The sequence below is a fragment of the Eublepharis macularius genome, chromosome 3, assembly GCF_028583425.1.
Source record: "Eublepharis macularius isolate TG4126 chromosome 3, MPM_Emac_v1.0, whole genome shotgun sequence".
In the NCBI taxonomy this organism is placed as follows: Eukaryota; Metazoa; Chordata; class Lepidosauria; order Squamata; family Eublepharidae; genus Eublepharis; species Eublepharis macularius.
Window position 1 is genome coordinate 175,409,034 of NC_072792.1, and position 16,606 is coordinate 175,425,639.

At 45.9% G+C, this 16,606-nt stretch overlaps 1 protein-coding gene across 1 annotated transcript in view; it reads left to right on the forward strand.

The window, feature by feature from the left end:
• Nucleotides 1–5,047, forward strand: part of PRCP (prolylcarboxypeptidase) — a 43,221-nt gene extending 38,174 nt beyond the window's left edge. The window contains exon 9 of the mRNA XM_054973607.1: nt 1,300–5,047. Within this exon, the coding sequence (XP_054829582.1) occupies nt 1,300–1,513 (214 nt within the window). The 3' untranslated portion in view covers nt 1,514–5,047. The remainder of the gene's footprint in view (nt 1–1,299) is intronic.
• The last annotated feature ends 11,559 nt before the right edge of the window (nt 5,048–16,606 follow it).

Here is a 16,606-nt window from a genome sequence, read left to right on the forward strand (position 1 = left end):
AAAATGACACAATATATATTGCAATATATGATGTATTTAATTGTTATATAATTGCACCTTGAGCGCTTGCACTTTGTATATAAAATGCTATTATGTTTGTTTGAGTTTAGTGACTATATTATGCCCAGTCTCCTTGGAGTTTCCCCCTCTGTCTTACTGGCGTTCTTGCCTGGAGACTTCTCCTCCCATTTTTCAGTTCTGGCTGGTACCGCCCTTGATACCCAAATTCCAAATTCTTCCCAAATTCCAAAGCCTCTCCTGCCCCGAGCGGCGCTTCTCAAGGCCGTCCTCTTGTTCTCCTGTCGGCTCAATTGGTTCTCCATCTACCAGATTTTTATCATACTGTTCTTCTGAAGAGCTCAGACCAGCATACATATTTTTTCCCTTCTCCATTTATCCCTTTTTTTAAAAAAAAAACCATGAAATAGGTTAGGCTGAGATAGAGTGACTAGTTAGAGATAACCTAGTGCACTTTTAGGGCACGGGGAGATTTGAACCCAGGCAGCCTCAGCCTAGTCCAACACTCTAACCACTATGTAACATGGAATACCTCCCTGCCTTCTTGTTCTCTTCCTGAAGCTGGGGCCTTGCAAGGTGAGTCCACTTGCCTCCCTGGTGTGTCTGGGTGTCCCTCCTTTTCCTGGCTTGACTGGAAGCCGAGACCGGCAACTGAGAACTACTCTGGGCCCCAAGACTCCTTGATTCTCCCTTCCTTGTATTCAGGCCCATCCCTTGGCCACTTTACTTACTGTTTTTTTTTAACTCTGTCCTTCATCCAAAAAGCTCAGGATGGCTCTCCCTCTTTCTTATCTTCCAAATGACCCTGTTAGAGTGGTCAGGCCGACAGAATGACTGGCCCAAGGTCACCCAGCGAGTTGCACGGCTAGTAAGGATCTGAACCCAAATCTCCCTGGCTCTAATCCAGCACTTGACTCACTGCCCCTTTTGAAAGCCTAAGCAGATACTGGTCCTACGAGTTAGTTGCCCCCGAGACTGTACTGGGAAGGGATTAGCCAGGCTTAAATCTTGGGTTGACAGATGGGGGCAGGCATGTGATCAGTTCTGCTGCTCCAGCATAGCTTCAATGTGGGGTGGGGTGGGGGATGGAGACCTGTCACATCCCTTGCAGATCTGGGAATCCTTGGCCGGAATCCCCAGCTGCAGAGCAAGATGGTTGCCCTGAATGACCCTCTTCATGGCACCATCGAGGGTGCCCGTGATTTCTGGAGTATTACTCGCTTGCCAGTGTGATGCTTGTGGTCCTGGACTGACTCATGTTGTCCTTCCTCTTCCTTTTAGCAACGGTGGGCTCGACCCCTGGTCCGGTGGCGGAGTGACTCGGAACATCACGGACACCCTGGTTGCTATCATGATCCCAGAAGGCGCCCACCATCTGGACCTGCGCGCCAACAGCCCTTACGACCCGGACTCTGTTCTGCAAGCCCGGATGCTGGAGGTTCACTTCATGAAGCTGTGGGTGGAGAAGATCAAGACGCACAAGGGCAGAAAATAACCCGAGCCATTGCCTTTTGTGGGCGGGACTTCCACTTGTCCTCATCTGGGAACCGAACTGAGCCTTCTCCAGCCACTTCTTTCCCTTTCCAAACTCCAGAATTACCCACTGAACATTCAGTCTTATGAGACAGCTGTCAGAAACATGGACCAAAGATTGTGAATCTAAATCGACAAAAGTGCAGCTCCGGGACTGGTGGTGGTTCTTATTGGGCAGCCCCAATCTGCTCCGGTCATGAATGTTTTCTAGTGAGCTGCGAATAGCACAGTAAGCATTTAGGAGCTCCTCTTCAAATGCTGTTTCTACAGCAACATCTCTACCTCACTCCCTAGAAGTACGTGGCACTTCCTCCATGCTGGGGCACTGTGTGGGGAAGAATAGCAGTTACCACTGGAGACATCCCCCCCCCCCACCAAATTACATGGCTTGGTGCCATGTAATTCGCCCTCAGAGCACTGACAGCCAGAGGTTTTGATGGCTTAAAAGGAGATGAGAGGTATTCTCAGAGAATAATACTATCAGCCTCTGTGAGCTATGTTGGCTAGATGGAACCTCCATGTTTAGAGGCAGTCTATCCCTGTCTATCTGGTGCTGGGGGACAAAGCCCACTGTGACAGGATGATGGTCTAGAGCAAAGCCTTAGTCTGAGCCAGTGGGTCTCTCCAGGTGTTCAACAAGCAATGTGAAACAGCAGGGTAAAAAACCCCTCCCTGCACACAGCTGCATTTTGGATCCCGAAAGCATTTGCACATTCGTTTTATGTTCAGGAATTGACCAGCAGCTGAGGCCAGTGTGAAGTATTCTCCAAGTGGTGTTGGCTTAGTATGTATGTGGGGAAGGAAGGACGGATATTTGCAAGAAAAAACCTCCTCCCCCGCTGACTGCTTTCTTCCCCTGCAAACCATCCTTCTAAGCCGTTCTGTCTCCATCCCAACGGTGCTGTGATCTCTGTGCCTGACTGGGAATGATAGCAGACAGGGAGCAGCAGGCAAAAGGTGTAAACATCTCCACTAGCATAGGGGTGGTGGTTATGCAATCTCATTTGTGCCTGTTACAAGGCCAGAGTGGTGGCGGGGGGATTGCACTCTGTTGGAAGAATCGTGTGTTTTTGAGGATTCGATCTGTGTCTCTTTGCAAAATTTTCTGCTCAAAGAACAAAAATTTGAAGATGACAAGTAACCTTTGGACTTGCTTTACGGGACTGTTAACTGAACTCGTGCAGCTCTTGCGCTTCTCAGTACTTTGTTCTTCAGGCCTCTTTGCCACAAAAACAGTTAGAGCAACCCCATTTCACACTACAGGAGTTAGAGAAACTCACACTGCTGGGAGCTGACGTGGCATAGTGGATAGTGTTGGATGAGGATCCTGGGAGACCCGAGTTCAAATCCCACTTCTACCATACAAACTCACTGGATGACCTTGGGTCTGTCACAGACACTCAGCTTGACCTACTTCACAGGGTTGTGAGACAATGGAGAGGATGATATTCTAAGCCGCTTTGAGTCCCAGCTGGGGAGAAACAAATAAATGTAATTTAAATGCAGTGCTTCTCTTGATCTATATACAAAGCTCTGTGTTTATCCAAATCTTAAAATACACGCCAGCTCTGTGGACAGGCCAATGGAACAGGGACAGATAGAGAGAGACCCACAATTTGGAAGCAGTCCTTTTTGAACACCCAGGGGTCTGTAAATACTATTTAAAAAAAGCAAGTGCAGGTGATTGGATGTAAAGCAAACACAACCCAGTACTGCTCATGTTCAGTCCAATTAGGTGTCACTGATCTGTTAGACTGATAATACCATGTAGATAGATCCAGAGGAGTTAGCCGTGTTAGTCTGTAGTAGCAAAATCAAAAAGAGTCCAGTAGCACCTTTAAGACTAACTAACTTTATTGTAGCATAAGCTTTCAAGAATCACAGTTCTCTTCGTCAGATGCATCAAGGGCAAGAAGAAACTGGTCAGATATAGAGGAGGAGAGGGGAGGGAGGAGTAGATGCAAACAGCTGCTTCTGATATGGAGATCAGTTTGCTTCTGTTAAGGAAGTCGTTACTTCCGATAATGAGAACCATTCATAGTCTCTATTCAATCCCAGCTTGACTGATTCAAATTTACATATGAAGAGAACTGTGGCTCTCGAAAGCTTATGCTATAATAAAATTGGTTAGTTTTAAAGGTGCTACTGGACTCTTTTCGATTTTGAATACCATGTAGGACTGTGTCATGTGGGGATAGTGCGCTTGAGTGATAGAAATCCAAGTTTTTTGGAAAACTCCAGGGTGAAGGAACCGTCCATTTTATTCATACAGCAGCAGTGTGAAGGATTATCACGTTAGTGCGGACACTAACCTACCGCTGGCTCTTTTTTGTGTTGCAGTTGGTTCGCTTTCTGGTGTGTAGCATCATCACGATAGTGGACTGTATCCTTCCACTCTGCTAAGCAAAGCCTGAAATCTTCATCCAACTTAAATGGCTTTTCCTCCGGTGAAAGAGCTGCTTAATTTGGAGAAAGGATATTCCTCCAGTTCTAAAGCAGGATTTCCACCCAGTCAGTTGTAATGCTGATCTTGTTAAAATCTCTTGCAGCAGTTTACTTAGGGTTTTTTTTTGAGGGGGGGGGTCAATTCTGATTTTAATTGCATACTTGGTGTGTATTTTAATAGGATCTTGCATGTAAAAGTTGCGCTGACCTTTTTTCTGGTTTCTGTGGCATTTAACTACTCGGTGGAAATGGAAGTAATTCTAAATCTGTGACCCTCCTTGAGCTTTGCATGGGCCGCTGATGAAACTCCTGGGAAACAGTGGCTGGTGTTGCAGAAAGCATTGGCTGTCTGGCGTATGGACTGTTGTTCATCTGTTTGTGGTGGTTTGTCTCGTTCGCGAGCCGAAGTGAAGAAGTAACACAGAGGGAAAAGAAAATCAAATGGTTCCTGGGGTGGAATCAAAGGAGCCCTCTTCCCAGAAGAAAGGTCTTTAATGACTCTGAGATTAGAATACGAGTCGAGGACTAAAAGCTGTCCGTAATTTAGCAGGATCGGAGCTCCTACTTGGTCAGTCCAGGGAGTAAGCCACCCGGTAGGGTCAAGGAGCATCTCCGGTAGCTAGAAGAAAGCGTCCTTGATTTCTACGGCTGATCTCCCTGCAGTTTCCTCTCTCAGCAATAGCCAGATAGTGGTACACAGGCCGAATCCCTGCCCGGCCATCGCTTGGCTCACCAGCTTTAAAAGCTCCTGTGGTTCAAGTCCTGACACCATGTTTTATGTGCCTCGTGCCTGAACAGGAACAGAGCAGCGCACTGCATCCTAGAAGCTTTCTGCCGTCTAGAATTTATTTTAAAACTTATTATCTTGTGGTAGCACTTGTAGTAAACACTCAGGGCTGCATTTGTTGAAGTTTGTTGAATCTTTGTATTCGTTTGTATAAGCAACTCTGCAAAAGAGAACATTCCATGTTACAAGTAGAAGGAAGAGCGTTCTCTCTTGCAATGCACTTTTCTGTTGATTTCTTTTTATTAAAGAGACATTTACAATCTATACCAGTGGCTTTCAGACTATGTTCTGAGAAACGCTGCGGATTTCTTTGACTCATGCATTACATATAGGTGCAATGTTGCATCAGACCAATGGTCCCTTTAGTATCCAGTTTCCAGCAGTTGCCACAAGGGTTCTCACCTGCTGACTGTTTCCCAGCATCTGCCAAGTAAAGCATTCTGCCTCTTGAGCCAGAGGACCCCATTTGGCTATCATGACAAACAGGTTTATCACTGGCTGTCCTCCATAAATCTTGTGGCAATGAGTTCCACAGATCTTCTCCCTGTTACCTGAAGTAATACATCCTTTAGTCAGCCTGTATTTAGTCAATCCATTTCATAGGGTGACCCTGAGTTGTAATACGGGAGAGGGAGAAAAGTTTATTTCAGCCCACTTGCTCTAAATTTTGTAGATCTGTATCACATCGCTCTTCTATCACCACCACACTCCAAACTTGTAGCTCGTGGAGAGCCACTCACAATTACTATAACCAAAAAGTGCTACATTGACTGGCACTTGGCTGGAGGAGACATGAAGCTTACTCATTCTTCTGGCAGTGGCGGTTTCAAGATGGGAACCACCTGTCAACCCCATGCGCCGCTGGGCAAGGGCCAGGTGCCACATTGGGGCACAATGCTCAGAAGAGCCACAGGTTGGCTCCCAAGCTGCTGAGCATCACTGATTTAAACTTAAGCTCAGATGCTATCGCCTTGCCTCATAGGGAAGATACTCCAGCCAAGTGATTGTTTTGGCTACCCTTTCTAGCACACCCTCCAGCTCTTCAATATCCATTTTTTTTAAAGATCTGGCAATCAGGTATACAGTGAGCTAGATCCAGCAATGTGCAAATGGAAGAGATCTACATAGTGTATTTCTGTTTGCGGAAGGAATTGCACAAAATCTTGGGCAACATCTAATCCTATCCTAGTTTGCTTACCTGCACAATGATGTACACACACAAGGTCTCGTGTAACAGTCTCTTCCCTCTTCCATATTATACCACAAGGAACCAATTTGAGAAGCTGCTAGGCTTACTCCCTGAAACCTCAAGATCGGTTGTCAAGGTCTTAACGCAAGCCAAAACACAAGTGGGATACAATTTTATTTATGGATTTGAGTCCAGTGGCACCTTAGAGACCTACAAGATTTTCAGTGTAAGCTTTCGAGAATCGGAGCTCCTTCAGACAGTAGGAATCAAACTCATGTATGAAGAAGGGAGTTCTGGCTCTTGGAAGCTTACACTCTGAAAATCTTGTTGGTCTCTAAGTGCTATTAAACTCCAATCCTGCTGTCTTACTGCAGACTAACATGGCTACCCATCTAAACTTATTTATTTATGTTATTTATAGTCTGGACTTTTGGAGACTCAAGGAATATTACATAGTGTAAGTCAAATATGATCAGGATGGGACATCCCATAATGCAATAGGGTTTGGATTGCAGAAATCTGAAACAACATAAGCATTTAAGCATGACCTGTTAAACAATGCAGAAATTATATAGTAGGAGTACACTTACAGCAACAAGACAGAACGTGGTCATATAGTCCACAGTTCCTATCCCTTTTACCGAAGCATCTTTCCAAACCATTTTATTACAGTACAACCCTTAAAAATGCCTTCCTGAATAATTCAGTTTTGCATAGTTTGGAGAAAGCCAGCAGAGTTGTAAAATGTGAAAGCAGCACTGCGAAATCGCAGCACTGTGAAATCAGCGCAAAGGATGGTCCGGACTAGCATCCTACACCCCACACTAGCCAACCAGCTTGACTTAGGTCAAGAGGGAAGGACTCCAGATACACAAAGGGTGGAAGCTTTAGGGAAATTGCCACTCCCCAATGATGCTCACTCTCTTAGAGCCATCTTGGGAATGTTAAACTTTTCTCGAGAGTTCATAGAAGGCTTTGCTGATAAGACACGTATTTTGTGGGCTCTATTAAAGAAAGGTAGACGATGGGGAGTGACGTCACCCCAGGCTGAACTTCCAAGGGGATGGTACTGCTTGTGGAACGCAACCACAGTCAGTAGAGTGACAAAAAGAATATCAATTCAGGGATTCCAGTGCCCACGACCATCCAAACCAATTCTGGACATGAGCATCCTTCTTTTACACGACAGCACATGCACACTCTCAATGCAATATGGGGACACAAAATGTCACGTTCGCATACGCACAACCAAAACATCCCATGTTTTTCTAGATGGAGGTCTAGAAAGACCCTATCTATTTGGACTACAGACAGAAGGGGAAATATGTGTTTGGGAGACTAATCTGGTGAGTTGTGAAAGAGAAGCTTCCAGGGCGGAAGTGTTCAAATGGTTACTGGGAGAAACACGTGCAGGAAACTCAGAACCTAGGGACAACCCACAAGCTCAACCAGTGCTCCAAACATTACAAAATGCTCATGAATTGATAACTAAGGTTTCAAATATAGTGCAGAAGGGACAACCAGAAAGATGCCCTTCCAGCATGGACGATGTCTGTGGAACAGGTCTGTTCACAGGTACTTGCAAAAGATATCAGATTTCCTGGATACCCACCAGACCCCGAGTGATACTGGTGAGTGAGACTGGAAAGCGATGTCCATGTATAGGAAAACCATTCATTCATTCAGAAACTGCTGGATTGCTGTTCATAAACATTCTTGAAGCACACAATTTAAATGATTCATACACTTCCATTTGGTCTAGACGGGAATCAAGAGCCCAATGCTCTGATGAAGGGGGATGCATAATAAAGATAATAGGAGATGGGGAACCTATAGAAGAGTGTATAGGCAGAGCAATTCTTCGACCACCGGTACCAAATGTACCAACACCCCCAAGAAAACCAGCCGCACCTCCAACATCACATTTGGCAATCCATCCTCCACGAGAGGGAGATGTTGTTGAGGAATCAGAGGATTTGGGAGAAGATTTAGATACCCACACCCAGACAGAGGGGGAACCTGCACCAGGAGAAAGACATTTGGTGGGACCACCAATGATTTTCCCAGAAGCAGGAAATGACAGAGGAGAGGAAGGATTTTCTCTTCCAAGACCAGAAGTTGGGTTATGCACTCTGACAGGAACAGCAGCAATGTGTCCTGACAGATTGGCTTGGTGTGATAGGAGTTTAGTACAATGGGATCCCATGGAAGGGAATATTGTTTGGATGATGGCTCAAGGGGAAGATGATGCCATGGATTGTGAAATTTCAGGGGAAGAACTAATTGGAACACGGGTGACAATTTCGGGAAGAATTTGGCATATACATATGCACATGCTGAGAGACATGCCAGGGTATGCTCACAACATCTGTATATGGAATGGAGATGAGCCAGAAGACACCAATGCAATAGCAGATTGTTCCATGGAATACCATTACAAAGGGAGACTTATAAAGGAAAGGTTTGGGAAATTCACGGTTTCCAACAATGAAACAAATTGTGCTGTTTTGAAAGTTAACGCTTTTGCATTCACGGCTACAGGATACATTCCTATTTTTACACTTACGGGGTTTAATGGAACTCAGATGGCTGAGAAATGGCAAAATCTCAACAGTACGTTATTGACTCCGTCCGGTAGAGAATTTATTATAAACGGAACTTGCCAACAGACAATATGGAAGTTAGATACTACTAAGATTGGCAAATGGGGTCCGCCGCAATGGGATGTACAACTAGATGGCAGCCGATGTAACCGTCAACAGCCATTCATAACATTTTGATATCAGTGCCATCGACAATTTTCATCCGTTCCTGCAGAAGCTGGTATTTATCGATTGCAACAACCAGGGAACATTCTTCAATTTGAAGTATTAGCAGGGGAAAATGATTTGCTGAAACCACGGAAACATCCTTTGATTGGTCCCCATGTCGTGAAAAAGGACCATAAGATGAGAGCAATGCTAACTCCGGTTCGTTCTTTGAAGGAAATCAGATTGGATTTGACAGGATTAAACATATCTCAAGCAGTTCCAGAATGTGCTCCATATGTTACAACAAGTCATGAAGGATGGAAGAACTGGATAGATTTATGGTACACAGCTCAGCTGGCAAAGACTCGTTTTGCCAGAGGACTGGACACTATATCGGGAGCATCAGGATTAGCAGCTGGAGCGTTGGGCGCAATGGACATAGAAGTGCTAGCTAACAAGATTAGTTTTACTACCGCAGATATAAAGAAAATGGGAACTCCAGTTGCTTCATCATTGGTTAAGCTAGGTGCAGGACAGAAGATGATAGCTAGTATTTTACCCTTTTGGCAACAGGTAGAACAGAAAGATGAGGAAGCTGTGGTGCAAGGACTTGCATCATTACAGATAAGTAGTGCGCTGGCTTTGGCCTGCACTCAGGCACAAGATCTCACTCAAATGGTAGTTATGCAAATCATTCGAGAAGGGTTATTGGGGAATTTGCCCATAGAAATCAGATCTTTGCTTTGGAATAATGTAACCCAAGGAGAACGGGATTTGGTTGATTGGTGGAAGTTAGTGAATTTTACATATGATCCTCTTCAATCTAAAGTCACAGCATTTGTACTCACTGTATATCAAACTGATTACTATAATGTATACCCTATTGTACCTTTAGGAATCCAAGTGTCAGAAGGTTTAGTCATGTATGCTACAGACCATCACTCTTGGGCCTATATGAAACAAGGTAAATGGGAAACTCTAAATATGGAAGGATGTGTGTATTATGATAACTTAGGCTTCATTTGTGAAGATTATAATTTTCAGCAAAGAGATGAATGTTTTCATGAGAACCTGAATGGAACACAATGTTGTACTTTTGAAATTATGTCTGAAAGGGGATCTTCTGTAGCTGTCCCCACTCCTCCACAAAGCCAGCTGGGTGACCTTGGGCGAGTCACAGTTCTCTTGAGCTCTCTTAGCCCCACCCACCTCACAGGGTGATTGTTGTGGGGTAATAATAACACTTTGTAAACCGCTCTGAGTGGGCATTAAGTTGTCCTGAAGGGCGGTATATAAATCGAATGTTATTATGTTATTATTATGTTGGTTCTGGATGCATTTGTGTCAGGACACACTGTCCTCTAATCCATGTGGATGAATTTCAGTTATTTTATGTATCACCACAGATAAGCCGCTGCTATTGTTACGTAACGCAAATCAGAGGATGTAATTTTCATTATCATATTCCTCAATGGACAGCTCAATTAATGCAGCAGCATCCACACTTGTGCACAAACATACAACCTGTAACTCTAGGAATGGATTTGGAAGTTTTAAGAAAGCTAGTCCAACATCCTGAGTTGCAAAAACACCTACAAACAGTTAAGCAGACAGGAGATTCAATAGCAATGGAAGTTCAACATGATGGGTCTCGAATCTTAAAAGTGGCAGAAAGGATAGCCACCGTAGGAGGAGAATCTTTGTGGTCCTCCATTTTCTTTGATGTTCTCAGCCCAACCGCAGCAAGCTTTTTAAGGTTTGTGACACACCCTATTATCATTTTGCTTCTTTGTCAAATATTCTTGTTCCTTTTCCTGGTGGTGATCGTCATTTGGATCAAGCATAAGCTGAAACGATTACAAGGATTTTGACATGGGCTAGAGTTCTCATTGATGCATTTCGCACTAGGAGCTTACCGCGCCTTTTTTGCGCAGCAAATGCGATCGCGTCTGCATCGCATTTGCACCTGCGCTCTTCACACTTATAGAAAGTTTCGAGTTGGCGTTTGACAAATCTTCTCACCCACCGCTTTCACACCCGCCTCAATTGGCTCGCATTTGTTGCGCTCTTTTTTGGCTGGCATGCACAGTGTTCCGATGGGAGGGGAATGTTCTCTTTTTTTTTAAAAAAAATTTTGCGCAAGCGTGGTAACGTTTATGCGTTTCCGCGTTTCGAAATTGTGCAACGATGTTTGCTGTGAAAGCTCTGATTTTGGCCTGGCTTCAAATAATCCTCATTTATCTGAGGCGATCGATTGAAGCCACGAACAGCTTTTGGCTCCGTGTGGTCAAAAGAAGGAGGACAAGGCATTCCTCGTGGGCTCTGCATGACATACACCAACAACCACAGCGAGTCCACCGAAGCAGCAGAGCACGAGCACGATGGATCGCGCTGGCAGGTATCCGTGTTCCCAGACGCTACTGGGTCTATCCCAGAAGCAATGATTGGTGGGACAATTTTGTCACCGCTATATGGGATGACGAATTATGGATACAGAACTTTCGCATGGCCCGGTCCACCTTCAATGAGCTGGTGGCATGCATTGGCCCAAGACTGGCAAGGCAGGATACCAGACTTCGCCGTGCAATCCCCGTGGAGAAGAGAGTGGCCATTGCTATCTGGTACCTGGCCAACTGCTACCACTACTGGGGCTGCATGAACCAGTTCGGCGTGGGACTGTCTACAGTCGCAGGGATAGTTCTGGAGGTTTGCTTTGCTATCGAGGCAGAGCTGCTCAGCAAACTAGTCTGCTTGGGACAAGATGTGGCAAAGGTAAGTTTCCCCCTATCTCATGCCTGGACCTTGGCGGCATGTTTTAACCTGTTTAAGTTTCGGCTGTTTAAAACAAGGAATATGAATATGATATGAAGACTTTTAAATTTATAAATATGATTGAAACCAATACTCGTGTTTAGATTTTCAAGATTCTGTCTGACTGTCTGTGTGCTGATTGAAACTTTCTAGATGCTTTAAACTTAACTCTCTTTACAGATCATGGCTGGGTTTCAGCAGCTTGGATTTCCACACTGCATTGGGGCAGTGGATGGCACGCACATCGCCATTTGCCAATTCAAGGGAAGAGGTCATGAGTATAGCAACAGAAAAAAGTTCAACTCAATCCTGATACAGGGAACAGTGGACCATACAGGGCGATTCATTGATGTGGAGGTCGGTTGGAGTGGCCGCAACCATGACGCCTTTGTTTTTGCCAATTCTGCCATCTGTGAAGCCATGGATGCTGGGGCATTTGTGCCGGGGAACCCATGTCTCACTTTGGAAGGGGTTGCTGTGCCTCCACTAATAATATCGGATGCGGCATACCCCATGAGAAGATGGCTGATGAAGCCTTACGGCACACCATCCACCCCTGCGGAGCGGCACTTCAACAAATGTTTGACCCGCTCCAGAAATGTGGTCGAACATGCTTTCGGTCGGCTGAAGGGCCGTTGGAGGTGTCTTAGATCATGCCTGCTGGTTGCAGAGGAGAATGTCACCAGCATTGCCGTGGCATGCGTTGTCCTCCATAATCTGTGCGAGCAAAAGGGACATGGCTATGTAGAGGACGATGCACCATTGCAGCAGGTGCAACTCACAGAGGACCAACCACCAGTCCCCGTGTGGCCTAGACGTCACCTGGAGCAGGGAAAGGTGGTTCGCGATGTCCTCGCCAGGCATATGTTGAGTCAAGTGCAGCATCAGTAATTCACTTGCCATTGCATGTTCCCCGGGTGTGCTTTGTTTTTTCTGGATTAGTGCACCACTTAAGCGTCGGATGTCATGTGTGCAATCTCAATTCCTCTTATAACCAAAACTGTTTTTACAGCCATTTATGTTTGTGTAGCTGAGCTTTAGTTTGTTTAAGAGCATCTTGTGCCACCTCCAGGTTTGCTTCGCATGCTTGGATGCGGGCTTCAGTTTGTGACTTTCGAGTGATTAATGTTCACCAAGACATCAAGCATTGATGTTGAGCAATCATCACGAAATCGATCACAGCAATAAAGGTTGACTCGTGCTGCTGTGAAGTGTTGAATTAATGTTCTGTAACGTCACCAAGAAATGACAAATAAATTTGATTTGAACATTTTAATTCGTGAGCAATCAGGTCTGGTTCTTTCAAGTTACTGTAGATTGAATTGAGTGTGTGGTTTTTCTCTCCCATGCAAAGATTGGCAGGAGTGATGTTGAACAGTTTTTCAAAACTGTTTGCTGTTTTTGAGTTCCCACCACTGAATGCACGTTCTCCTCAACAATCAGGACGAAGCAAAAATTTTCAAATGACGCTTGAACTGCAGGTGGATTGAGTGGAGGACAAGTGAACTGGGAGAAACACACTTGCCCTTCAAGTGTCATTTGTCAATAGTGGCTTGGCCAACAGTGGCAGACAAGTGAACAAATTTGCATGGGTCGCCAAGTTTCTTAAACTGGTCATCCACCCACCAATACACACACCGAACCTGCCTAAATGCAGTGGCAAGCAGAGGTGATCGATAATTGTGGGTGACAATTTGCAGCTTGCCCAAGAGGCAGTTTAAATGGACCGCAGCAGTCACCCCAAAAGTACTTTTCAGGGCCGCATTACTGCACTGCTACAAAGATACATTTTGAGGAAGGGGACCGTAGCAATACGGTCCTAAATGTGATAAGAAAAATAAATACTCCATGTCAAGAGTATTCCTTGCCACGAACAGAATCCTTTGTCCATCCAGACTGCCTGTAGTTGTTATTTGATCTTGATAATCAACAAATTGGTACATTGTTTTGGGCGGTTTTTTGGGCCACCGGAGGTGGCCTTCAAAAAAGCAGTGGCAGCATGAGAATGTCAGGTTTGGATTGACAGTTGGCCTTGTCACCCAAGGTTGCTGTGCAATCACCTGTGTGGTTTCCTCCATTCCCCACTGTTCAAGTTTTGCCCCATTGTTCCCGCAATGTTCATGGTTTTTCCCCCCATGATCGCACCCCTGTCTGCATGACATTTTTTCGTGGCGTGTTTGGACGTGTATGAACCATCTCTTTTTTAAATCTAAAAGGGATAAACGTTGAAACGTTTAGTCACAAGGCCAGGCAGTTAAGAAAATGCCTGTCGACGTGTCCACGCCCAGATCCTGGACGGCCAATGACTTTCGGCCCAATGTTCTGTGCGTGCGTGCGTTACTTCCTGCGGGTGATCGGTAATCGATACTTGAGAGAGTGTTCCCTCCTGATCCTTGCTGGGAGAAACTGTTTTCGGGGAAGGGGCAAGGAAACGTTGAAGGAGCCCTCTGCCGAGACGTTTCAGCGTTGCTCTCATCGGCTTCGGACAGTCAGAATGCCGTACCGGAGAGGAAGGGGAACCTTCTGGCAGCACGAAGAGGTGTGCTTGCTGCTGGATATTGTGCTCCGTCTGGGCTTCGCGCCCGACCTCATGTCTAGCACGCATCAGAGAAATAGATCGGCATACGCTGCTATTGCGAGGGAGCTCCGGGCAGAAGGCTATGCTAGGACACCAGACCAGTGCCGCACAAAATTTAAAAGACTGAAGTGCGACTTCTACGACTCCCTCGAGGCTTGGCAAGGTCTGCCACGCCGGAGCGGGCAGATACCTCATCACCGTTCCCTGATGCGGCTTTGGGTTGCTGCTGGCCGTCCTCGTTGGGAGGACCGCCATCATGAGGGTAAGTATCATCAAATGTTGGAACATTGCTATAACTTTTTTTTTTAAAACACAAAAACAAAATCAGGAAAAGTGTTAACGTTGCAATGCTGGCTACCCTCCCTCCTTTTTTGGAGGTCGGAGTCTTCTTAGCAATGTAGGAGGAAAGTGATGGCAGAGTTGTTTGTGGAGATATGTGCCCAAGTCCTAGCCTGGCAAGTAGTGCATATATGCTGATGAATCCCCTCCCTTGAAGCAGAGCCTTGTTTCCCGTATAGAGGGGTTGGATTCCAGACACATGCAAACCCACAGAAATTCTGCCCTAATCTAAGCCACCAACTCCTGGTCGAGAACAGTGATTGCGTTGTTGGATGGATGATTTCATAACTTCGCCTATTCATTTTGGGGGCTGAAACACACCACAAATTTTTTTTTCTGCAGCAACATCATACCGCAGAGAGGATGAGGTGACCATCTTGGCCAGCGAAACACGCCAGCATGAGGGGCACGAGGAAGAGGAAATTCAATCAATGGAGGAGGAAAGCAGCAGTGAAGGTGCGATGATGGGAGGTCCCTCTGAGGTTTCTTCGTCTGAGGACCAAGGTGGGCCATCAATTATGCTTAGTGTTATCATGTTTCTCTCATGCGTGGAGGGTGTATGTTTTCTCTCACCCACAATTACAGCCATTGCTTACAGATCCAGAGGAGTTAGCCGTGTTAGTCTGTGGTAGCAAAAACAAAAAGGAGTCCAGTGTCACCTTTAAGACTAACCAATTTTATTGTTGCATAAGCTTTCGAGGAACACAGCTCTCTTCATCAGATGCCAGATAAAAACAGTTTTGATCTGGCATCTGATGAAGAGAGCTGTGGTTCTCGAAAGCTTATTCGACAATAAAATTGATTAGACTTAAAGGTGACACTGGACTCTTTTAGACGTTGCTTGCTTTTTCTCCCCCACACAGAGCAATGCAAAACCACTGATGCAAGAGAAAGCCCGTCAGAGGGCAGCCCGTCCTCCCACAGCATTGACGCATTCATAGATCTCACTGTGGAGCCCCAAACCACCGCGGCAGCAGATAGCCCTTCAGAAGGGACTTCCTCCACCCACGGAATGGAACCCTTCATTGACCTGACAGAGGATTCCCGCAATGATGATGCCGGGGACAGCCCTTCTAATGGAGCCACCTCCTCCCACAGAGTGGAACAGCTAGCCGTGCAAGCGGAGGAACACCGAACCACTGCACTCGGAGATAGTCCCTCTGAAGGCACCATATTCTCCCGCATAGCTGAGCAGTTCATGGAGCTTGCTGAGGGTCCCCAAACCACAAGGGCCAGAGACAGCCCTTCTGAAGGCACTTCAGCAGCCCACAGAGTCGAACATCTTCCCGAGCTTGCTGAACAACCACAAGCTTCTGGTGCCACAAATGACACATCAGAGGTTACCTCATCCTCCCACAGAGCGTTGGAGATCACAAACCTTGCTGAGGAACCACAAACCACCACTGGCAGAGATAGCCCCGGTGAAGGCACCTCATCATCCCACACAGTGGATCCGGTAACCCTGCTTGCAGAGGCACCCCAAACTTCCGCTTCAGATGGAACCTCATCACAGCACAGAGTGGCCGAGCTCGGTGACCTTCCCGAGGAACCCCAAACGACCACAGACAGCCCCTCTGCGGGTGCTTCCTCCTCCCTCAGAGTGGATCATGTTGTCGAGCTTGCTGGGAAAGTGAAGCAGGTGGTGGCAACATGTCTCCGTGTGTGTGAGTTTTAATTTAAAATGAAAAAAAAATTTAAAGGCACCATATCAACCATGACTTATCCAATGTGTTGGGCATTGTTTGCAAGATTAAAATTGGGGTGGAAAGGGAAATAGCTGGGGAAGAGTAGAATTTTTTCCTTGCCTTAGGAACAACCACAAATTTCCCCTGACGCATGCCATTTCAGTCAAAGGATTGCACTGCAATGGTGTTTGATTTCGGCAAAAGTTGTCATGACAAAAAAACCAGCTACTACAAATTACCGTGCTGGACACCCTCCAAAGACAGGGTTCAATGGGAGGTGATGGTTAGTGATCTACCTTTCAGTGACTGTGATTTTTATTTTCCCAGTGAAAAAGACCAACAGGAGGATTGACGGCCTTGAGAGGCAGCTGAGGATTTTGAGACAGGAAACCAAGGAGGATATCGGCAAGCTGAGGAATGACCTGGACAAAATAATCCATCAATCAAAGGAACAGTGATCATGTTTTAATG